Source organism: Furipterus horrens, unplaced genomic scaffold (assembly GCF_987537825.1).
Source record: "Furipterus horrens unplaced genomic scaffold, mFurHor1.1.pri manual_scaffold_17, whole genome shotgun sequence".
NCBI lineage: Eukaryota > Metazoa > Chordata > Mammalia > Chiroptera > Furipteridae > Furipterus > Furipterus horrens.
In genome coordinates, this window is record NW_028327187.1 from 71,898,781 (window position 1) to 71,924,023 (window position 25,243).

A 25,243-nucleotide genomic window follows, 5' to 3' on the forward strand; every position below is an offset into this window, starting at 1 on the left:
GTGTTTGTTGATAATGTCAGTAGAGTGAGTGAATAGGACCCAGCAGCAACCAAGTTATCAATAAGAATATTCTTCTGTCTAGAAAGGGCATTTACTCAATAAGCATTTACTTTTAATTTTTTTAAATAGCTAATGTATGCCCATGATTCAAAATTCAGGAAGTATAAATGGGTATTGTTATAGACTATATGTTTGTGTGCCCACCCTGCCCCAATTCATATGTTGCAGCCCTACCATCCAGTGCAATGGTTATTTGGAGGTGGGACTTTTGGAAAGTGATTGAGGTCATGGTGTCTAGCCCTATGATGGGATTAGTGCCCTTATAAGAACAGCTTATTCTCTCCACCAAGTGAAGAAGAGCAAGAAGGCTGCCCTCTGTAAACTAGAAAGCAGGCCCTCACCAGAACACTACTATGCTGGCATTCTGATCTTGGACTTCCAGCCTCCAGAACTGGGAGGAATAAAGGTTTATTGATTGAAGCCACCCAATCTGTGGTATCTTGTTATAGAAGCCCGAACTAAGACAGGTATACAGTAAAAATGTCTCCCTCCCTCCCAGCACCCTTCAGCCACCCCACTTCCCTCCTCACACACAGTTGGTATGTTCAGCCTATTACTGTCCACCTAGTTATAGTTTAGACATGTACAGGCAAGTTGCTATTTATATATGCTTTTCCAACTCATCAGTAAATAGTGCCTAATGAACGGGCTTCTTTGCTCTATTATGACTACACAGTACTCTATTGACTGTCCCCTACTTTATCTATTAAATCCTCTATTAATGGATATTGAGATTATTTCTGATCATTTGTTATTCTATAAACTACAGTGGATAACCTTGTATATACATCATTTTGTATGGGTTCACATGTATTGTAGGATAAATTCTTAGAAGTAGAATTACTGATATTGCCAAAATCCCCTTTTCAGAAGATGTATTGACTTTCACTCCTGCCTGCAGTGTGTCAGAGTGCCTTTCTCCATACATTCTCTCCAACTGTATTAGTTTCCTATAGTTGCTATAACAAATTACCACAAATCTGGTGGTTTATGAAAACACAAGTCTATCATTTTACCATTCTGGAGGGCACAGGTCCAAAATGGGTCTCATTGGACTAAAAAGTCAAGGTGTTGGTGGGGCTGCATTCCTTCTGGAGACTTTATGGGGGAATCCATTTCTTGCATGACTCGTGGCCTCTTTCTCCATGTTCAGAGCTAGAAACAGTGGGTCAAGTCTTTAAACCATACTGACTTTGCTCTCGTCACCACATCTACTTCTCTGATTCTGACTCTTCTGCCTCCTCCTTCTACTTCTAAGGACTTTTATTATTACATTAGGCTCACCTGGGAAATCCAGGGTAATTTTCCTCTCAAAGTCAGCTGATTAGCAATCTTAATGGCCTCTGCAACCTTAATTCCTCTTTCCTATGTATGGTAATATGACTCAGGTCCCACGGAACATCTTCACGGGGGTGAGGGGAGCATTATTCTGCCTACCACGTGAACCCAGTCTGTTTTCTAATTATTTGATCTTTGCTAATCTAATAGGTGAAAATGTAGATTCATAGTTTTCTTTTGTGGTTTTCTTTTTTAAAAGTATATTTTATTGATTATGTTGTTACAATAGTCCCAATTTGTTTTCCCTTTGCTCCGCTTTTCCCAGTCCCCCCGCTCCCTATAGCAATGCCACCCCCCTTAGTTCATGTCCATGGGTTATGCATATAAGTTCTTCGGCTTCACCCTTTCCTATATGATTCTTAACTTCCCCCTGTCTATTTTGTACCAACCAATTATGCTTCTTAATCCCTGCACCATTTCCCCATTCTCCCCCTTCCCCCTCCCAGCTGATAACCCTCCAGATGATCCCCATATCTATGATTCTGTTCCTATTCTGGTTTGCTTAGTTGGATTTTGTTCTTATTTTTTAGATTCAGTTGTTGATAGTTGTGAGTTTGTTGTCATTTCAGTATTCATAATTTTGATCTTTTTCTTAAGTAAGTCCCTTTGACATTTCATATAATAATCGCTTGGTGATGATGAACTCTTTTAGCTTTACCTTGTCTGGGAAGCACTTTATCTGCCCTTCCATTCTAAATGATAGCTTTGCTGGATAAAGTAATCTTGGTTGTAGGTCCTTGTTTTTCATCACCTTGAATACTTCTTGTCTGCAAAGTTTCTTTTGAGAAATCAGCTGATAGTCTTATAGGCACCCCTTTGTAGGTATCTCTCTTCTTTTCTCTTGCTGCTTTTAAGATACTCTCTTTATCTTTAACCTTTGTCATTTTGATTATGATGTGTCTTGGTGTGGTCTTCCTTGGGTCTAGCTTGTTGGGGACTCTCTGTGCTTCCTGGACTTGTATGTCTATTTCCTTCACCAGATTTGGGGAGTTTTCCTTCATTTTCTCACATAAGCTTTCAATTTCTTTCTCTTCCTCTTCTCCTTCTGGATCCCTATGATTCGGATGTTGGCAAGTTTAAAGTTGTCCCAGAGGTTCCTAAGCCTTTTATCATTTTTTTCAGTTCTTGTTTCCTCATTCTGTACTGGTTGACTTTTTTTCTTCATTATGTTCCAAATCATTGATTTGAACCCTGGTTTCCTTTCCTTCACCATTGGTTTTGTGTGGATTTTTCTTCGTTTCATTTAGTGTAGCCTTCACTTCTTTCCTTATGTGTTTGCCATACTTAAGTATATCTGTCAAGCCTGTGAGCATCTTTATCGCCAGTGTTTTGAACTGTATGTCTGTGAGGTTGGCTATCTCCTCATTGCTTAGTTCTCCCACTGGACCATACTTCTCTGTCTCCTTATCTTAACAGGCTCCTGTGTTTGTTTTCCTCTATGTCTTAGGTAGAACTGTCACACCTGTTATGTTGTAAGGGACGGAGCCTTAGGTATTTGTCAGTATGGGTGACCCATTTCACCACATTGTGGCACTATGTGTGTGAGAGGGGTCTGAGAGGGAACAATGCTGCTTGCTAGCACTTGCCCCTTTTCCAGGCACTTCTCCCACTTCCGTATGGGACTGGCGCCTCTCTAGCTGCTGCCACTGCTGCCATCACACTGCCTCCTCTCCACACCTCCTCCCTGTTTAGAAGAGTATTTCTTCTTTATATATTTGTTTGTTGGACTTCCATGAAGCTCAATTTTCTGGAACTTCTGGGTATCTCTAGCTTTGAGGTAGTTGTGTTCTTTCTTAGTTGTGGAGGGAGACACAGAGTTTCTGTCTAGGCCTCCATCTTGGCCAGAAGTGTGTGATTTTCTTATTTGAATGAAATGGAATATCTTTTGATTTGAGCTATTTGTATTTTTATTTCTATATCTCTGTATCTCCTGCCCATTCTTCTTTTGGGAATTTGGTCTTTTTATTGTTAGTTGTAGGAACTCTTTATGTAATAGCTATGCTGACTTATTATATAGTTGCAAATATTTCTACCATATACCTTTTGACTTTTTTTAAATTTTTTTGAAAACATTTAGTTATTTATTTGTTTATTTATATATTTATAGAGAAAGGAGAAAGAGAGGGAGAGAAATATCACTGTGTGTGGTTGCCTCTCACGTACCCCCAACTGGGAACCTGATGTGCAACCTAGTCATTGCCCTGACTGGGAATCAAATCAGCGACACTTGGTTCGCAGGCTGACACTCAATCCACTGAGCCACAGCAGCCAGGGCCTTGACTTTTCTTATGGTGGCTTTTGCTATGAAGAATTAAAAATATATATATTTTCAAAGAATTTATCTTTTTTGTGTGATGGATGTCCCTAAGACCACTCCACGTTTGATGTTTCACTAGGAGAACTCACAGGGCTCAGCATATAGTTGTCTCACAGTGTGATTTATTGTAGCAAAGGGAAAAGTCACGTGGGCTAAAAAGTCTGAGGGAAACCAGGCATGAGCTTCCAGAGTCCTCTCCCAGTGGAGTATCACAGGATGCATCTAATCTCCCCAGCAATGAGTTGTGACAGTGCTCAGTACCCGGGGTTTTTATTGGGGACTGGTCAAGTAGACACCCTCTGCCTAGGGCACACTAAAATTCCAGACTCCCAGAAGGGAAGTAGGGGTTCAGCGTAAAATATAGTTCAGGCACCATAAACCACTCTTAGCAGTTAGGGAATGGTGAAAACTCTCCCAAAACCCAGGTTTTCAGGTGACAGCCAAGGATCAACCATGCAAGCAGACTTTTCAAGGAGAGCAATCTCAGACCTGCTAGGTTCACTCTTGTCTGCACACTTTTCTTTTACAGCTTCTGTGTTTTACATCCAAGTTAGGAAGGTCTTCCCTACTCAGAGTTATCAAAAAATTATCTCACATTTCTCTTAATACTTTTATTTCTTATTTAAAATTTAAATAGTTGATCAACTTTGAATTTATTTGGGGTTACTACGTAAGGTATGAATCTAACTTTTTTGTTCCCTGTTGTTGCAACACCATTTGTTGCCTGATCCACTGATTTGAAATACCACCTTTATCACACACTAAGTTCCTCTACATATTTAGCTAGGCCTGGGAAGCTGATACCCACTCCCTGTCCCCAAGGAGCACAGTTTTCCTGGGTGACTTGGACAGACAGATGCATATGCGCAGGATGTCAGGGGAACAGAAAGTGAGGTTGGTGTTGAGGATGCTTCCTAGAGGAGGCAAATCCTGAAAGATGAGTAGGAGCATTGGCAGACAGAAATGGACATGGCAAATTGCAGAAACAGTATGTGCAAATGCAAACAGGCCAAACACAGGCTGGACCTGCATTTAGGTTGGTGTCTGGCATTGGTGTGCGTGTAGATGTAGCAGAAAGACATGGTGCTAGAGGGGAAGACTTGGCCAAAGCTTGTGGAACGTAACATGCCCCACCAAGAAGTTTAGATTTTTATCTAAAGGTGAGGGGAGTCATTACAGGGTTTTAAGCAGGAAAGTAATATGATTTGATTTCTATCTAAAAAACATTATTTGGGTTGCAGCATGAAGAGTGGATAGAGAGAGATTGGAAAATATTTCTGGAGATGGTTGTTAGTCACCTAAGTATGAGATGACCAGGGCTTGAAATGGGGTGATAAAGCAGGATAAGAGATAATAGACTTGAGAAAGATCTAGAGCGTAGGATCAGTGGAATTTGTTGATTCAAGTTAGTTATGAGGGGTATGGGATGTTAGAGAGGGTAGAATCCAGCCTGACTTAACTATGTTGATGATGGGACTAGTGTTTGAGATGGGGAATATGGGAGGGGAGTGAGGAAGAGGTAGTGAATTCCATTTTGGATATGCTGTCACAAGTATCTAGGGGACAAGTACGCATACATATAGATATCTAGGAGGCAGGTGGCTACAATGATGTAGAATTCTTACATGGGGAGGCCCGAATGTGATCATTAGCATTTTCATAGATGTGGCCAAAATTATTGCATCAGGAGAGAAAATTACAGTGAAAAGAGAGAGGTACAGTGGGCAAACCCTGAGAAATATCAGCTTCAAATGATTATTATTATGACAGGTAATAAGGAATGCTCTTTTTCCAAAATGGTTTCAAATGACATTTTAAATGTACTTTTGTGGTCCTTTCTTGAATAAATGAATATGTACATTTATATATGAAGATAGTGGTGACCCAAGAATATTAAACCATTTTCCACAGGGAAAGTGGTAGAAATAGGATGAGGAGAATTATTTTTTAATATATTTTATTGATTATGCTATTACAGTTATCCCAGTTTTTCCCTCTTTGCCCTCCTCCACTAGGTGCCCCCCAGTCCCTCCGATAATCCTCACCTTAGTTCATGTCCATGGATCGTGCATATAAGTTCTTTAGCTTCTCCATTTCCTATACTGTTCTTAACATCCCCTGTCTATAACTACCAAGTTGTGCTTCTTAATCCGTGAACCTTTTCCCACATTATCCCCCTTCTCCCTCCCAATTAATAACCCTCTAAATGATCTCCATATCTATGATTCTGTTTCAGTTCTGCTTGTTTGCCTATTTTGTTTTTATATTGAGTTGTTGATAGTTGTGAATTTATTGTTATTTTAATATTCATAAATGAACTCCTTTAGCTTTATCTTGTCCGGGAAGCACTTTATCTGCCCTAGGATGAGGAGAATTATTTACCTGCCAGCTACTTTGACCTATGAGACTTTTGTTCAATTTGGGGATACAATTACTTTTGATGCAGTTTTATAAATTCATTTACTGAGTAAAGTCATGTGAAATAGGCTGAAATCACTATCTAGCATGAAGATGTTACTTGGAATTATAATCTTTGCTGGGTTTTAGTACCTCCTATGATTTTTCCTTAAAATTTTAGGGTTTTTCCTCCAACTTTAATGAAAACTTTTTTTTTTCCTCATATAAAGGGAGTCTTGTTTCTCAACAAGATGAAAATGAGGTAGTTTTACCTTGCTGCACTCTTACATGGTAGATTGAAGCTTTTTAAAAAGACAAATGTCAGCCCTGGCTGCTGTGGCTCAGTGGATTGAGCGTTGGCCTGTGAGCCAAGTGTCACTGGTTTGATTACCAGTCGGGGCACATGACTAGGTTGCACGTCAGATCCCCAGTTGGGGGCACGAGTGAGAGGCAACCAACCACACAGCGATGTTTCTCTACCTCTCTTTCTCCTTTCCCCTCTCTCTAAAACTAAATAAACAAACAAAAATAAATAAATAAATTATAAAAAAATAAAAAGACAAATGTCTTCAATTTCAGAAATCAAATTAGAAAATAAAAAGCTCACTTAAATTCCCATTCAAAGATTGCAGAATTCTGTCAGGAAACAAGTAGTAAGTGATTCCCTAAATTTTTAAGGCTAGCTATTTTAGAGTTGTAGTTTATTTGCTGTGTAAAAAGGGTCTGTTCTTCCTAAAAATCATGTTCATCAGTGACTTTGCCACTGCATGGTGGCAACAGCATTTGAAAGCAATATTAAATCTACATAGTTTATCAATTTATTGCCCTGAATACTATGAAAATGTTTTTCTTCTGTAACTGTATCCTTTTGGGATGATATTTAATTTCTGTAAATCTGACTGTCAAACATCCAGTTCTGAGATAACCATATCACATGTCTTAGGGGAAGAAGCTGTCTGAGGAGGGGCTTTGTGAGCTCTAAGAATCCTAATTTGGTGACAGACAGCCCTCCCTCCTCAAAGAAGGAAACTCATGAATCACTTACCATTTATAGATTCTGCTCAATTAAAAATAATCCAATCTAGATGTGTTTAAGTGAGTCAGTGCTTCTTTATTTAAAATAATGGCTAATTAAGTGGAAGCTAAAATCTATTGTCTTTTCAGATTTTCCCTCCACAAGACACAACAATGATAAATGTAACTAAATTAAAATGACAAGTTATATTCTCTTTGTCAGAGCTGTTTTTAGCCCTAGTGTGAAACTGTAGATTTTCATTTCAACTTTGTCCTTTAACATTTTTGAAATGCTACATTGTGCTATTTTTAATACTGGAAAAATGCATATAATTGCTTTTTTTTTTAAAGTCTCCATGCATTGTATCTCTTGACTGGAAGGAATCTGAATTGGTGAAATGCCCAAATACTAATATAGAACTAAATAAAGGAAGACCAACTCACTTGAAGCTAGGAGTAAGCACTTGAGAGTGTATGTTTCCTGATGTCAGTTTCCTGATTTAGATATTGTGCTCTAGTTATGTAAGATGTTCACATTGAGGAGGCTGTACATACATGTCTTTTCAGTTTCTTGTAAATCTGTAATTATTACAAATAACTTAAAAAAAAAAAAGAAAGTAAAGCAGCCTCCCATAATTACTTGACCACACAGAACCCATAGGCTAGCCTCCTGAATGTTCTGGTGGATTCAATTCGTGCCCTTCATGATCAGAACAGTCACCCCCTAGAAATTCTGGTTCATTGGGGGTGAGATGGGTCACAGGCATTGACTGGCACCTTGGGAAACTGCTCCCACACCCGATCCTGAGGCAGAGCCCAGATGAGGTATCAGGTCCTACAGGAAAGCCATGGACGCATTCTTGAAGCACAACTGGAAGCTAACATTCAGCAAAATACTTCTCTGCTCTGAGGCTTCCCTTAAGTTGGAACTAAACCCTCCTTGAGTTGTTAGTAGGCCATGAAGTGAAATTGGTGCCGGACAGATCATGGGAGTGGATTTATTACCAGTTTTGCAACCCTGACTCCCTGCTTGATTCTCATAAAGGGACATTTCCTAGAACTGGGTCTGTCCATGGGACTTTGATTTTTCCCAAAGAGAAGATCCAAACTGACCCAAGGTTATATAGTTAGGGATAACTGGAAAATGCCAACCTGCTAATAAAGCTTTACAAACATATTATGTGTAAGGAGGGGGGGGAAGACAGTTAAAAACCTCAAGACATGTAATCCATTATTTTAGGTTTTCACAGTTTTCAGATAGGAACTCTAATTAGGCTTATAACAAGTTGCCACGTGTAGGGAATTTTGTACTTTTTAATAATGAGATACAGATGAATGATATTTGTTAGCCTTTTTTAAAAATTATTTATTTGTTTATTTATTATTTATTTTTAGAGAGAGGGGAAAGGAGAAAGAGAGGGAGAGAAACGTCACTGTGTGGTTGCCTCTCACTTGCACCCCCAACTGGGGACCTGACGTGCAACCTAGTCATGTGTCCTGACTGAGAATCAAACCAGCGACACTTGGTTCACAGGCCGACGCTCAATCCACTGAGCCACAGCAGCCAGGGTGTTAGCCTTGCTTTAATGCTTAGTAGTTTTTATTACTTTTTAAATAATTCACATTTATGTTACTCAGTTTGAGAGCATGTGCTTTATAGTTCCTGCTTTGTTCTCATAGCTGAATCTTTAAGGGAAAAAAGGGAAAAATTAAAATATCTGGAGAGTAAGTTCTAGAAGATTCAAGTTTTTAAAATTGTGCCTCTTTTAGATTGCTTCAGTAGAGCCAAGTAATTAGTGGACAATTTAGTTGTTGTTTTTTCCAAAAATTCCCAATTTTATTAATTAATTAATTAATTTATTTTTATTGTATTTTTCTCTCCATTACCATTTATCCCCCTTATACCCTCTTCTACCTCCACTCACCCCCAACCCCCTGAACAACTTAGTTTTGAAAGAAAAATAGAGTGTGAACACTAACAAGTAATGCTTTTTTAAAAAAATGCTTTTTCTTGTATTTGTAATCTCATTTATTTTGATGGTTAAAATATTGGTTTAAGCCCCTGGTCTTTTCCATCATAAGCTCCACTTCAATATTAGATGAGTTGTTATGTATTTCATAACAAGAAATATTGAGAGTTTTCCTCAGATATTCGAGGTCCAAGTCTGGCTCTTAGCATAAAAATTAAGCATCAAAATTAGCTTAGGAGATTTTTCATCATCGAGTTCTCATAGGCACTTCAAGGACAAAGGATACCAGTTCCTTGACTCATCCTCTATATCTGCACATCACTCAGAATAGAAAGTGTCATTCTAGACTGATTTCATGAGAATGGCCACCTGATATGTCACTGCCATAAGGATACTGTATCATTTTCATATCAATGACAATTTTAAAAATATTACTCATATTCAGAGTTCTCTTAAATCAAACATATTAAAGAAAATGAGATTATTTTGGTGTGGGGTATATAGCTTTCATCTTTTTTTTTTTTTTTTTTTTTTTTGGGTTTTTCAATTAGAGTTGTCCCCTTTTCCCCTAATTTCTCTCCCCCACCCAACCCACCCCCTCTCCCGCAATCATATCCCTCCCCATTGTCCATGTCCATGAGTCTTTTATACAGGTTCTTTGACTAATCCCTTCCCTTACTTATCCCCCTTCTCTCCCTCTCCCCTCCCCCCTATTGACTGCTATTCTGCTCTTTGTTCTATTTAGTTCCTTTGTTTGTGTTGTTCTTTAGTTTCCTGTATTAGGTGATATCATATGGTATTTTTCTTTCTTTGCCTGGCTTATTTCACTAAGCATAATTCTCTCTAGTTCCATCCATGTTGTTGCAAATGGCAGGAGGTCCTTCTTTCTTTCTGCTGCATAGTATTCCATTGTGTAAATGTACCACAGTTTTTTGATCCACTCATCTACAGATGGGCACTTCGGTTGTTTCCAGCACTTAGCTATTGTAAACAGTGCTGCAATGAACATAGGAGTGCATAAGTTCTTTTGAATTGGTGTTTCAAGATTCTTCGGGTATAATCCTAGTAGTGGAGTCGCTGGTTCAAAAGGCAGTTCCATTTTTAATCTTTTGAGGTAATTCCATACTGTTCTCCATAGTGGCTGCACCAGTCTGCATTCCCACCAACAGTGCAGTAGGGTTCCCGTTTCTCCACATCCTCGCCAGCACTTGTTGCTTGTTGATTTGTTGATGATGGCCATTCTGACTGGTGTAAAATGGTATCTCATTGTGGTTTTTATTTGCATCTCCCTGATGGCTAATGATGTTGAGCATTTTTTCATGTGTCTATGGACCTTCTGTATGTCCTCTTCGGAGAGTGTTTGTTCAGGTCCCTTGCCCATTTTTTAATTGGGTTGTTTGTTTCCTTGATGTTTAGTCGTATCAGCTCTTTATATATTTTGGAAATCAGTCCCCTGTCTGTGATGTCATTGGCAAATATGTTTTCCCATATGGTTGGTTTCCTTTTCATCTTGCTGATGTTTTCTTTTGCTGAGCAGAAACTCTTCAGTTTGATGTAATCCCATTTATTTATTTTTTCCTTTATTTCTCTTGCCTTAGGAGATGTATCCGTGAAGATATTGTTACGTGTGATATCTAATATTTTCCTGCCTATGTTTTCCTCTAGGACTTCTATGGTATCACGACTTACATTTAAGTCTTTGATCCATCTTGAGTTTATTCTCGTGTGTGGTGTAAGTTGGTGGTCTAGTTTCATTTTTTTGCACATCCCTGCCCAGTTCTCCCAGCACCATTTGTTAAAGAGGCTCTTCTCACTCCATTTTATGTTCCTTCCTCCTTTATCAAAGATTAGTTGACTATAGAGGCCTGGGTTTATTTCTGGACTCTCTATTCTGTTCCACTGATCTATATGTCTGTTCTTATGCCAGTACCATACTGTTTTGATTACAGTGTCTTTGTAGTATTGTTTGATATCTGGTGTTGTGATTCCTCCTGCTGTGTTCTTCTGTCTCAAGATTGCTTTTGCTATTCGGGGTCTTTTTCGGTTCCATATGAATTTATGGAGTATTTGTTCTAGGTCTGTGAAATATGTCATTGGTATTTTAATAGGGATTGCATTGAATCTGTAAATTGCTTTGGGTAGTATGGCCATTTTGATGATGTTGATTCTTCCCATCCAAGAACATGGTATTTGCTTCCATTTATTTGTTTCTTCCTTAATTTCTTTCTTCAATGTTATGTAATTTTCAGAGTACAGGTCTTTTATCTCTTTGGTTAAGTTTACTTCTAGGTACTTTATTTTTTTTGTTGCTATAGTAAATGGTATTTTCTTTTTTGTCTCTGTCTCTGCTATTTTATTGTTGGTGTACAGAAATGCCTTAGATTTCTGTATATTTATTTTGTACCCTGTGATTTTGCCAAATTCACTTATTATATCGAGTAGTCTTTTAGTGGAGTTTATAGGATTTTCTAGGTATACTATCATGTCATCTGCATATAATGAAAGTTTTACTTCCTCTTTCCCAATTTGGATGCCTTTTATTTCTTTTTCTTGTCTGATTGTTGTGGCTAGGACTTCCAACACTATGTTGAAAAGGAGTGGAGAGAGTGGACAACCTTGTCTAGTTCCTGAGTTCAGGGGGAATGCTTTCAGTTTTTGTCCATTGAGTATGATGTTGGCCTCAGGCTTCTCATATATAGCCTTAATTATGTTAAGATATGCTCCCTTTATTCCCATTTTGTTGAGTGTTTTCATCATAAATGGGTGTTGTACTTTATCAAATGCTTTTTCTGCACCTATTGAAATGATCATGTGATTTTTGTCTTTCATTCTGTTTAGGTGATGTATTATATTTATTGATTTGCGAATATTAAACCATCCTTGCATCCCTGGAATGAAGCCCACTTGATCATGATGTATGATCTTTTTGATGTATTGCTGGATCCTGTTTGCCAATTGAGGATTTTAGCATCGATGTTTATCAGTGATATTGGCCTGTAGTTTTCTTTCTTTGTTGTGTCTTGACCTGGTTTGGGGATTAGGATAATACTGGCTTCATAGAAAGAGTTTGGGATTTTCCCCTCTTCTTGGATTTTTTGGAACAGTTTGAGGAGGATAGGAGTTAGTTCTTCCCTGAATGTTTTGTAGAATTCGCCTGTGAAGCCATCCGGTCCAGGGCTTTTGTGTGCCGGGAGATTTTGGATTACTGTTTCAATTTCCTTTTTTGTTATTGGTCTGTTGAGACTTTCCACTTCTTCTTGATTCAGTTTTGGAAGGTTGTATGTTTCTAGAAATTTGTCCATTTCTTCTAGATTGTCAAATTTCTTGTCATACAGTTGTCTGAAGTAATTTCTAACTATCATTTGTATTTCTGAGGTATCAGTCGTGATTTCCCCTCTTTCATTTCTTATTTTGTTTATTTGTGTCTTCTCTCTTTTTTTCTTGATTAGACTGGCTAGAGGCTTGTCGATTTTGTTGATTTTTTCGAAGAACCAGCTCCTAGTTTTGTTGATCTTTTGGATTGTTTGTTTAGTCTCTATGTCATTTAGTTCTGCTCTGATCTTGATGATTTCATTCCTTCTTCTTGCCCTAGGCTTTGTTTGTTGTTGTTGTTCTAGTTCTTGTAGCATTGTGGTTAGGTTTTTTATTTGAGATTCTTCTAGCCTTTTCAGATATGCCTGTATTGCTATAAACTTCCCTCTCAGGACTGCTTTTGCTGTGTCCCACAGGTTTTGGGTTGTTGTGTGCCATTATCATTAGTTTCTAGAAATTTCTTGATTTCTTCTTTGATGTCATTGTTAACCCATTCATTATTTAATAGCATGTTATTCAATCTCCATGAGTTTGGGTGTCTTTGATTTTTTTTTCTGAGGTTGATTTCTAGTTTCAAGGCATTGTGATCTGAAAAGATGCTTGATATGATTTCAATTTCCTTGAATTTGTTGAGGCTTGTTTTGTGACCTATCATGTGGTCTATCTTTGAAAATGTCCCATGTGCACTTGAAAAGAATGTATATTTTGCTTCTTTTGGGTGAAAAGTTCTATATATATCAGTTAGATCCATGTGGTTTAGTGTGTTGTTCAATGCCTGTATATCCTTGGTGTTTCTTTGCTTTGATGATCTGTCTATTGTTGATAATGGAGTGTTGAAGTCCCCTACTATGAGTGTGTTGTTGTTCATATCCTTTTTGTGGTCTTCTAGTATTTGCTTTATGTATTTGGGTGCTCCTATGTTGGGCGCATATATGTTTATCAGTGTTATATTTTCTTGATGGATCGTTCCTTTAAGTATTATGAAATGTCCTTCTTTGTCTCTTTTTATTGTCCTTGCTTTGAAATCCATTTTGTCTGATATGAGGACTGCTACCCCAGCTTTTTTTTCCAGTCCGTTTGCTTGGAATATTTTTTTATATCCCTTTACTTTCAGTCTGTGTAAATCTTTTGTTTTCGGGTGTGTTTCTTGTAGACAGCAAATATGTGGATCCTGTTTTCTTATCCATTCCGTTACCCTATGTCTTTTAATTGGAGCATTTAATCCATTTACATTTAAGGTTATTATTGACGTGTATTTATTCATTTCCCTTTGTACCTCTGTTCCTCTCCTCTCTTGTTTTTTCCTTCTTTTTTCTTAGAACACTCCCTTTAGCATCTCTTGCAATGCTGGTTTGGTGGAGATGTATTCTTTCAGTCTTCCTTTGTCTGAGAAACTCCTTATTTCACCTTCTATTTTGAATGAGAGTCTTGCTGGGTAGAGTATTCTTGGTTGTAGGCCTTTGTTTTTCATTGCTTGAAATATTTTTGACCATTCCCTTCTGGCTTGTAATGTTTCTGTTGAGAAATCAGTTGATAGCCTTATCGGCGCTCCCTTGTATGTTATTTGCTGCTTTTCTCTTGCTGCTTTGAGGATTCTCTCTTTGTCTTGGAATGTTGCCATTTTAACTATGATGTGCCTTGGAGTGGGTTTTTGGGGGTTCCTCTTGATTGGAACTCTCAGTGCTTCTTGGACTTGCATAGCTTTTTCTCTCATCAGGTTCGGAAAATTTTCTGTCACTATTTCTCCTATCAGATTTTCAATTCCATGTTCCTTTTCTTCTTCTTCTCGTATTCCGATGATCCTTAAATTATTTTTCCTAATGCTATCCTGTAATTCCCTTACATATTGTTCATATTTTTTCAATCGTTTTTCATTTTGCTGTATTGTCTGGGAGTTTTTCTCTACATTATCTTCTAACTCACTAATCCGATCCTCTGCTTCGTTTAGTCTGCTTTTGACTGATTCTACTGTGTTTTTCAGTTCAGAGATTGTATTCTTAAGTTCTTCCTGATTCTTGTTAACAATTTCTATGTCTTTTCTTATGCTGGTGTAGTTCTCTGCAAGTTCCCTGTAATTTTCTTGGAGCTGTTGGTAACTTCCTTGAAGGCTGTCATAGTTGATTTTAAGGATGTCGAGTATATTGAGCTTCTTTACCACCATTGTTTTGAATTTCATGTCTGACATTTGGGCTATGTCTATTTCATCTATCTCTCTTTCTGAGGATTCCTCTTTTCTTTTCATTGAGGGGTTATTTTTGCGTCTTACCATGTTGGATTCTTTTTGTTTGTTTTTATTTTTTTGGGGGGGTAATCTGCTTTGACTTCCCTCCTTTGTGGTGTAATATTCTTTATCGAAGGTCTGGGAGTTTCAGTGGTGCAGTCTCTTTGATATCCTGAGCCTGATGTTCTTGAGTTACCCTTTATGTCGTTTGTTTATGCTGTTCGGTTATATTTCAGATGTTCTTTGATAGGATCTTCCTTCTGGCTAGTTGGTTGAGAATCACTCTCTCCGCTTTATCTTGAGTTCTTTTGTGGATATGCTGTTAAAGACATAAACACACAGCCCAGGCAGGAGACCCACACCCTCAAAAAGTATCCCCCACTCTATCCTGCTATCGTTAGCCAACTAGCCCGTATTAATATAAATGTAAAGAGATTTGAGCTTTTATACTATAAGAAGAATAGATAAGAGTTGTTTGGGGGGAGGAAAAATATAATTTTTGATAGAGGGGGTGATAGATTAATAATATTTGAGAGTGTGCAAGCCAGTTAGTAATATTTACATTGTATGTTAATAAAAATAGAAGAAAAGGATAGAAAAATACATAATATAGTAAGAAAGTGGGATTGTATTGTATTTGGGTTTATATAGTAATTATATTATATTATTTAGAGTGATAGGGGGGCTAAGCTAGACACACAAACGAATAAACAACGATTAAAGAGAAAGGATGAGAAGGAGAGGTTATATGCAACACATTAGAGATAAAGTTTGTTATTATTGGAAGAGGTGAAGGAAAAACACCCCCCCAAAAAATCCCCAAGAAAATAGAAGAAAGAAAAGAAGAAAGAGAGAAAGAGAAGAAAATGAAAAATTTACCACAAAACCCCCCAAAAAAACCCCAAAAGGTAAGAAAGAAAGGAACAAAGAAAGATAGAAAAGAAAGAATAAAGAAGAGAGAAAGAAAGAAAAAAGAGAGAGAAAAAAAATATTGAAAAAAAAAATATATATATACCCCCCCAAAACCCCCCCCCAAAAAAAACCCAGGAAAAGAATAAAGAAAGAAGGAAAGAAAAGAAATAATTAAGAAGAAAGAAAGAACAAGGGAGAAAAAATTTGGGAGAAAAAATTTGGAAAAAAAAAAAAAGCGATGTTTTTACTCCGTTTAAGCCTTGGTGTGTTGCCTTCTTTTTCTGGGTCCGCAGCTGGTCTAGTGTGGCAGGTCAGAGGTTCTTGTTTTTTGCAGGACTGGTGTGCGCCCCCGGTTGCCGCTATGGTGCGTGCCCGCGGTTGCCGGCACGGCGCGCTCCCTTGCTGCCCGCTGGAGCCAGTTGAGGTGCCCTTGCGCGCGAGCCCCTGCGCGCTCAGGCGGGCCAAGAGTTTGCCCCACGGTTGGAGCCCACTGCTGCCAGGCCGCGGTGGTTCCCCGTTCGCGCCGAGGTGTCCCTGCACGCGACCCTGCCTGCGTGGGCGGCCCGAGCGCTTTCCCCGGGATTGGCTCCTGCTGTTGCTGGGCTGCGGCAGTTCCGCGTTCGCGCCGAGGAATCCCTGCGTGCGTCTCTGCACTCGCGGGCGGCCCGAGAGCTTTCCCCGGGATTGGCGCCCACTGACCCCGGGCTGAGGTGCTTTCGCGCTCGAGCGCCGCCCAGTGCCCTCAGTCCCGCTGAGCCGAGCTCCAGGAGTTGGTCTCTGGCCTCTTAGGGCAGGGCCGGGGACACTTGTGCTCAGTGGAAGCGAGCGGCCATGGGTCGCCTCCTCCCGCAGTTCCCGTGCTGTAGCCGCCCGCCTTCCCTCACCCGTCTGGGCGGGCACAAACAGAGCCTGCGCTAGTGGTCTGCTTTCCGGCCTGGGGCCCTGCGCCCACGGGAGCTGTCTAGGGGTGTCTGTGCACGGTTCTCTGCGTGTTCAGTGGGCCCTCCCTGTGCCCGTAGGGGCACTGATCTTATGTCCGTTGGGGAGTGTCCGAGGGACGCCTGGACTCATGGCACCGAGCACCTGGGCCAGTGAATGAGAGCACTTCCCTATGTGCGCCCCCGTGACCCAAGGGTAGGGTTGGGGAGTGGATGAGCACGCCTCTGCGCCTGGGCTCCTCCAGAACGGCCTACCACCCCCAGACTTTCCTCCCCTCTCCACCGTCCACTAGAGAAAAATATAAAGGAGAATTATGTTCTCACTTGCCCGGCAGCACGCTGTCTCCTGTCCTTCAGCGCCAATGCCACTTGGTCGAGTCCCATCTCTGCCAGCGGGCAGAGATCTGCTCTCCGCCTGACTCCTCTCCGGGCAGCCTGTGGTCGCCAAAAATCCTTTGTGTGCTTCCCGCCACAGCTCGGGCAGCCGCCCCAGTCAGGAATCCCCTTTCGTCCCCTTTTTCTCCACTATCCTCACTAAACAGGTTGTTCCCAGATGGATTTTCTCTAATCCAGCAGTGCCTTGGCTCAACTCCCACCAATGTCCAGCTGCTCACTGAGATGTTCTGTCTGCAATTAGCCCAAACTGCAGACGGGTCTCCGGAGCCTAAAACCCCAACCTCTCCTCACTCCTCCGCCATCTTACCTCTCTCCCTAGCTTTCATCTTTTGATGATAATCTGGTAAAAACATTATACTTATTAGTAATTTTAATGTAAGATACAAGATTATATTTGAAGCAAAAAGGAAGTTTCTTTACTATTTATTAGTGATTGAGAAATAGTAAGTTACATTGAAAATGATGCTGGCAAATCAAAGGACATGGATAGCATTAATACACATGATTATTTTTCTGGAGAGAAAACTTTATCTTGCCTTTGAGATAACAATTTTATTCTTTGTTTTTAAAAGGCCAACTCGTTCACACGAGCTGCATGTGAAAGAGACATGTACAGTAACTACAAAAAAACAAAAGAATAAACCCATGTTGAGATTAGGAACTTATTTCAAGAAAGCAGACCCTAGTTTTTTTTCTAAAGTGAGTGACAGTAGAGCCTTATGTCTCAAACCATCTGCCATCTACAGTATATCAACAGCACAGCAATCAACAATATTTACCTGTTCCATGTCCTGACTAAAGCAGTATCTGGTGCTCAGATGTCACCAAGAGAATGCTTAAATGTGTTCAGTAGGTTCTGTTTATGGATAAAGAAGTTCACTCTACATTTTAGTGCTGTTTTCATCAAAAGCCCCTCTATCTCTTGAGTTAAACTTCATTTAACAGAAATCACTTGTTTTCCCCAGTGGTACTGAATAATTAAGCATTGCTGTGGATTTAATGTCAAGCTAAAGCCTCAAAGAATTGCTTAGCTAGTTCAATGTCATTATTAATGTGTGGTCAGCATGCTATCACAGAATATACAGCACTTAGGCCTAGCACTGCCAGAATTGAGACCTGCTGAAGGTGCCACATGCTTTGGAAAGTTCAAGAAGACAGTCTGTCATAGAGAGCAGGCTGACAGCTCTGGGGTAGGGAGGTGGGGCATGGAGGGATCAAGCAAAAAAGAAAAAAAAACTTATGGGTACGGGCAACTGTGTGGTTATTGCAGGTAGGAGGTGGAGGTAGAAGAGGGTATAGAGGGGATAAATGGTAATGGAAAAAATACAGTAAAATAAATAAATAGAAAAAATAAAAAGGCAATGTTAAAAAATAACAAACAAAAAAAGAAGACAGTCCAGAGAGCATGTTCTTGATTACTTTTTACTCCAAACATCTTGCCACTTGAATAGAGAAAACTGTTGCTGCTAAGTGATGCTTTCCGAGAAATTCTCTGTAATGTAGGGGAGGGAATGCTGGCATTCAAAGTTGTAGGCTAACAACAGAGGAAAATGGGTGGGAAGGAAGATGCCTAGAGAAAAAGTGCCCATACCCGGCACCCCCAGAGAAAGTAGTTGTGCAGGGGCTGTATAAAGCTCAACACTTTCATTCAGGCAGTATGTATTCTGTCTACTATGGGCCAGACACTGTTCCAGTTATTGGGGATGCAGAATGTGAACACAAGAAGTGTATATCTTCATGGAGCCCATGTTCTAGGGGAGGGAATAGTAGAGGTCCAACAATAAAGAAATAAACAAGTAAATATATAATGTGCCAAGTGGTCATAAGTAATAGAGGGAAATAACATGCGAAGGAGAATAGGGGATACAATTGTAGAGGTAGAATATTGTTTTCTATAGGATGTCAGAGAAAGTCTCACTGATAAAGGTTACATTTGAGCAGAGATATGAAAGGTGGGCAGAACCCACGAGGGCAAAGAATTTCAGACAGCTGTAACAACAGATGCAAAGGCCCATAGGTTGGTATGTGCTTGGTGCTTTGGGGTTGCAGCACTGGAGGCCAGTGTGGCTAGAGTGGAGTGAGCAAGGGGGAGAGCAGAGATATGGCAGGGGATGTGACTAAATGGTGAACAGCCACATGGGCCATTGGAAAGACACTTTAACTCCAAGCAAGATTAAAAGCCAACTATTACACTGACTTTAGAGGTAAAGATGAAAGCAAGAGATTATTTAGGAGGTTATTATAATGTTCAAAGTGTATGATGGTGGAGGCTGAAATCAGGGTGGTAGCAATGAGGTAATGAAGCTAACGCCAAGGTTTTCGGCTCAGTCAGCTAGGATGATGGGGCTGTCATCTGCTGAAACAGGGAGGCTGTTGGAGGAGCAGGATTGGATAGGAGGAGTCAAGGGTTTGGCCTTGGATGTGTTAACCCAGAGTCCTCCAGATGCCTCTTAGGCAGTCTGGGGTTGTGGAGTGGGTACTTGGGTAACTAAATCTAGGGAACAGAGTTGGGGCTGGAGAGTGATAGATATTTAGTAGTCACTAGGGTTTGGATGGTATTTGAAGCCATGAAACTCATCAATATGGCTTCCTTGAGAGTAAGCATAAATAGACAAGAGATGAGAGATCTGGATCCTGTGATTTCACAGACAGATATATGGGCTTTGATTCAAAATTCACAGAGAACGGTTAATGAAGAATTTTCCTAATGTCATGTATTTTAAAAATAGGTAAACATGTCAGTGTTTCCTTTTGAGCCAGTTGCACTGTTTAATAATCATTCCTGAATTTCCTCTTACTTTTTTTAGTAGCTTTTATTTGATCAGTTGCTAATACTGTTTAAAATTGATTGGCATTTTTTTTTAGTCTGAAAATAAGATTTTTGTGGTACATCATTTAAACAAATAATTAAAAGAGATGTTTGTAGCCATAGAAAATTGAAGTCTCAAAGTAATTACTGAATATAAAAGGTAGCATAAGTCTAGTCTGATTTTTTCACTGTTATTTCTGTGTTGAAAGTCTCAGATTTGGTCGTGATTTTATGGTAGGCAAATCTGGTGAAAAATCAAAGGATGTAGTATTAGTAGACTATTGGTTTCTTCACACTGAACTTTAACGTCTTTTTGTTTGCTTTTTCTAGCCAATATTTGCATTTTTAAATGAAGAAAAGTTTAACATGGATGGATGGATGGTTTATAATCCAGTTGAAGAATACAGAAGGCAGGTAAGCCAATAGGTACTGCAGCATATGGTGGATCTGAAACATGCATGATGACAATATGTCACCAGTCACGCTCTTTGAGGATCAATAACATCCTTGCTAAATATGTTTTTAATAGCATTGGTATATAATATAGCTTATTCTGTCGATTCCCTTACATGAAGAACTTCAATTATATGTTGTTCATGAAATGAAGCAAATACTTGGAGGCTAGAAAAGTCAAACCTCTGTAGCTTCCTATTTAGGAGTTGATGTGACTATATATATTTTATATTTGAGAGCCTAACTGTTGCTGGCAGTTAGATTTCAATTATATGTGTTCTGGTTTACAGAGTCAAATGAATTTGGACTGCTTTCCTGTAATAATGTCTTTTCCAAGAAAGTTTTTATTAGTGTATATTAAAATTGCCCTTACCGCTCTCTTAAGTAAACATCACCTACATGCATGTTAATTTGCTGTAATAAAGGCAAGAGGCTCAGAGTAATGTTAGCTGTTCAGGGACAAAGGTCTCTTCTAACATGTTTGTGAAAAAAATCCTGTGCATGTTATATAACAAGAGCCATATCTTGACCTCTGGTATAACCAAATGTATAGGACAGCTACGAGTTTTGTGATAGTATTTTTTCATAATTATCATTCTAAGTGCTCTTAAAATAATTGGGAAATTTTGTTGAATGGCCTTTGAGAATCAAATCAAGCCCAGTTGCCTTATATGAAAAGGCAGCAAATGTAAAGTCAAGTCACAGAACCCTAGATTTGAGAAGAACCTTCTAGCCACCACCTTCACTACTAAGGAATTGTGCTGATTTCCATTTAGTCTTGATCAGTGGTGTGTGTATTCCTAAGCAGATTCAATGCTGTGGAATGAGGGTGTGGAAGTTTATCTCTAGAACACATATATGAGGTAGTGTGTGCTATTGCCTCTAGAAATCCTCTGTAGACTATTGTTTTCAAAGTCTGTGTATACCTCTCATTTTAATGACCTTTGTTCTGGGTCAGTTATTGAGGCAGAAGAAGGATCATTGAAATATTTTGCATATTTTGGAGATCTTGTATTAATGCATGTTTTGTAGTATTATGTATTAAAATATTTGTACCTTATTTTTAGAGTGTTATTGACAGCATTAAGACATATTTTTTTAGGTCAAAGCTTCTAGCTTGCCACAAAACAGTTCCTGTTTTTAAAATTGCATGCATAAATGAAATGTTGAAGGTATTTTGTTCTAGACTGCCATTACATTCCATCTGTTTTTCTTAACTTTCTGATGGGACTTACAATTCTTTAATTGGACTCATCATCAAACTCATCTGTTTGGTCAGTGGTATATTGGACCAGACCTAAAGAAAAGGTACACTGTCTGTCCCCAAAGCAAGCATCCACATAGTTTACTTTTGTGTGTGCATTTGTGAGTATGGGGAGAGAATATTCCACCACTTCTGGCTCTCGTCCACACTAGATAAAATTTTATGGGTAGATGATAGGGTGGGAGGTGTCTTCCATGTCTGCCTGTCACATTAGCTGTCTGCTCAGACAGCAAATGACTATATTTCTCACACAACCCATAGTGCAATCACCAATCCCAAACAACTTGATTGAAATAAACTCTTAGGAGGTGGCAAAATGAGCCTCCCCAAGAGGGAGTTTCCTTTACTTCCCCTCTGTGACTTTCTTCATACACTTAGCCTCTTTCTGCTTTGGAGCAGCCTGAAGCATTTACTCTGTTTTGAGTAGGAAGAGGGGGTTGCCTGATCTCTTTTCTATCCTCAATTAGACACAGAGTAAGATTACACAATATACTTTCTCTAGGATCTGGGGTACATGGATGGGGTTTATCTTTATTGTACTAGTAGTAAAGAATAGTTTGACATGAAATAAAGGAAATTCTCAAATTCAAGAGAATCTTTATTTACCAATGCCAGTTTAGAATTATGGAAACCACCAGTGTTTTGTTTTGTGTTCTTATGTTGTCTGGATTATTGATTTGGCTCCCTTATTATAAATCAGTAGACCATCACTACACTGGTCAAAGAGGCATGTGCAAATTCTGCTAGAAAGAAGAAAGGAGGCCCGAAGTCAATGCAGAGATGAAGTCATGCAGTACTGACTAGGACTTCCTTTTTTCCTGCAGGGTTTACCCAATCACCATTGGAGAATTACTTTTATTAATAAGTGCTATGAACTGTGTGACACTTACCCTGCTCTCTTGGTAGTTCCATTTCGTACCACAGATGAAGATCTCAAGAGAGTTGCAACTTTCAGATCCCGAAATCGAATTCCAGTGAGTACTGCAATTAATTTTTTTTCAAAGAGTGCCTTTTATTCCATAAGAATGGGAGTTAACTAATTCAGAGAAACACTCTTGGGTTTCAATCCAACAAATATTTATCAAGTGTCTCCTGAGTGCAAAATGGGAAAATAAGAAAATGACACCTGCCTTCCAAGAGCTTGCAGTCAAGGATGGAGAATGAACACCAGTAATTCTTATACAAGGGAGGGTACAAATAACACTATCATTTAAACCAAGTACTAGATGGAAGAAAAGAGGGTAAGACAGTGTTGTTGTGGTTTTCATCCTTGTAGCACAATACCTGATATATGATAGGCTCTTGATAAATGTCAGCTGAGTCATGCTAGAAACAAGATACTATCTTATGTTAGAGAAGGTGTAAGTACAGAGTTTTATGTATACTCACCTTTATTAGGATTAGCCTATCCTTGTCACATTTGCAAGCTGCCTTAATACCATTAGCAAATTGGAGCCAAGTGCAAATTATTCCAGAGAGTAGTCTTATGGTATCGTTGGACCTAGTTCACAAAGTTCCCTTTTCTTCTTAAATATTTATGTACAACTCACACTGTCTACTCTGCACATAAATTTTACTGACTAAAAATTTAGAGAATTTTTCCTCTTAATTTTCAGGGCATGTCATAATAAATACATTGTTTTGTTTCGGTTTAAACACAAGGGTTGAATAAATTAAGATTTAATGTTATCTTACCTTTAAATCCCAAGTCTAGATATTTTTATTCTTAAAAGGATATTTGTGTGAAACTTTTGTATACTGTCAACATAATGTGGATTGTAACTTTTAAACTTCACTTGATTCTCTAATTATGAATGTTCGTTCACATCTTCATGATATATACTATACTTGAAAATATGTTCTTTAGCTCACTTTGTTAGAAAAAAGTGCTAAAGAAGCTAGAGTTACAAGTTTACTCCTCTTGTACTCAATTTGGACATAATTTTCTGTGCCATAGCCAAAGACTCCACATGTGCCCTGTCCATCTGTATTGCTAATTAATACATGTCTTGCCCACAGGAGAACTGGATTAATGTGTATGAATCGCTTTTGTTTACTCCTTCATTAAATTAATGCTTACTGAACATCTACTGTGTCAAAGGTGTGTGTGTGTGTGTGTGTGTGTGTGTTTCATGGGATTTGGAGTAGGAGAGGAAACAACTGTGCCCAGTCCATTATGCTCAGGCTGCCATCTTGATCCAGTGATTCCCATTATTTTGAGTGATGAGAGCCCACTCTAGAACAAATAGGATGCTTAACTTTTTACTTATTCAGCCATTTTATGGATCCTTCTTATTTTGTGATGGCCACCAATTTGCATTTATTTTTCCTAACAAAACTGAGGCTAAGCTGTCCATTACATCTATATCTTTATAGATTAGCATGCTTAATAGTATCTAATAGTAGATAGTGTACTCTTTCTGATATACCCTCTAACCACCTGACTCTTGACTATAACCCAGTAAACATATTTACTTTTATTGTGGATCCATTAATATTTTTATTTAGTTTTTTGAGCCCATATAAAAATACAAAAAGAATTGATGAGAAAACAATATTATTATTTTGTGTGTAAATAAGGGACAAACTAATAAAATACCACTGATTAATGAAATAATCCACATGCATTAATGTTCCCGTTAATGGACGCATACTCCTTTGTTCTCAAACATGTTTGTCTTAATGTTTTGGAAGTCTTTAACATATCAGTAATACATATTTTATTTTAGGCATTTTAGAAAATACTGATAAGCAAAAAGGAGTCTGCCACCTTATGAGAACCAGTTAATATATCCTTCGAGACTTCCTTCAAAGTATGCATATTTTTATTAGAAAAAAATGGAATTATTCTGTAATGTGTGTTTCAATCTGTTTTTTTTTTTAACCCTAGTATTATTTTAGAAATAACTCCACAATGATAAATATCTGCTCATAGGCCAGTGTGTAGATGTACCACGATGTAATCATTTTTCTGTTGTGAGACATCAAGGTTCTTATCTTTTACTGTTGTAAACAATGCTGTGATAAACATCTTTTGGTGGCTAAATCTTTGTGTACATCCCTAATTATTTATGGCTATTAGACACTTTAATAAGAATAACCTAATATGGTACTATATACTTTAAAAGTACTCATAGCGCCTTGGCTGCTGTGGCTCAGTGGATTGAGCGTCGGCCTGTGAGCCAAGTGTTGCTGGTTCAATTCCCAGTCAGGGCACATGACTAGGTTGCACATCAGGTCCCCAGTTGGGGGCGTGAGTGAGAGGCAACCACACATTGATGTTTCTCTCCCTCTCTTTCTCCTTTCCCCTCTCTCTAAAAATAAACAAACAAACAAAGAAATAAATTATTTTTTAAAAATAAAAATAAATAAAGTACTCATAGCAATTGATATTCTGAAATTAGCATTATTTGTACCTGTCAGCCATATAGCAAGCATCCTTTTTAAGTTAGTTAAGACCCCAAAAGAAAAATAAGAGATGAAACAATTCATAAGAGTAGCATTTCTTAACATGGCATGGTGATTCTAGTCTTAACTCTCCCAAGCAGAGAGAAGAGGGGCAGAAGAAAGGAGGGCACTGGTGGCGCAGGGAAGGTTCTTGTGTATGACCTCATTTAAATTTAAAATTGGATAAAGGTCTTTATCAACTAATAAGTCTCATATCTGTAGTGATTTGCTCCTTTAAAAGTGATCTCATATCAGACTTCTGGTAAAGACGGAGGCATAGGTAGACATGTTTTGCCTAGTCGTGAACCACAAGAAGAATTACAACTAACCTCAAAACAAATAATACCCAGAACTGCCAGGAAATTGAACTGTATGGAAGTCCAACAACCAAGGAA

General features: G+C 38.7%; 1 protein-coding gene across 4 annotated transcripts in view; it reads left to right on the top strand.

The window, feature by feature from the left end:
• The window catches only part of MTM1 (myotubularin 1), a 171,860-nt gene that overhangs the window by 107,228 nt on the left and 39,389 nt on the right, over positions 1 to 25,243 (top strand). For all 4 annotated transcript variants that reach the window (XM_090263986.1, XM_090263985.1, XM_090263988.1 and 1 more), the window contains 2 exons: positions 20,015 to 20,098; positions 22,226 to 22,375. In XM_090263986.1, the coding sequence (XP_090120112.1) occupies positions 20,015 to 20,098; positions 22,226 to 22,375 (234 nt within the window). The remainder of the gene's footprint in view (positions 1 to 20,014; positions 20,099 to 22,225; positions 22,376 to 25,243) is intronic.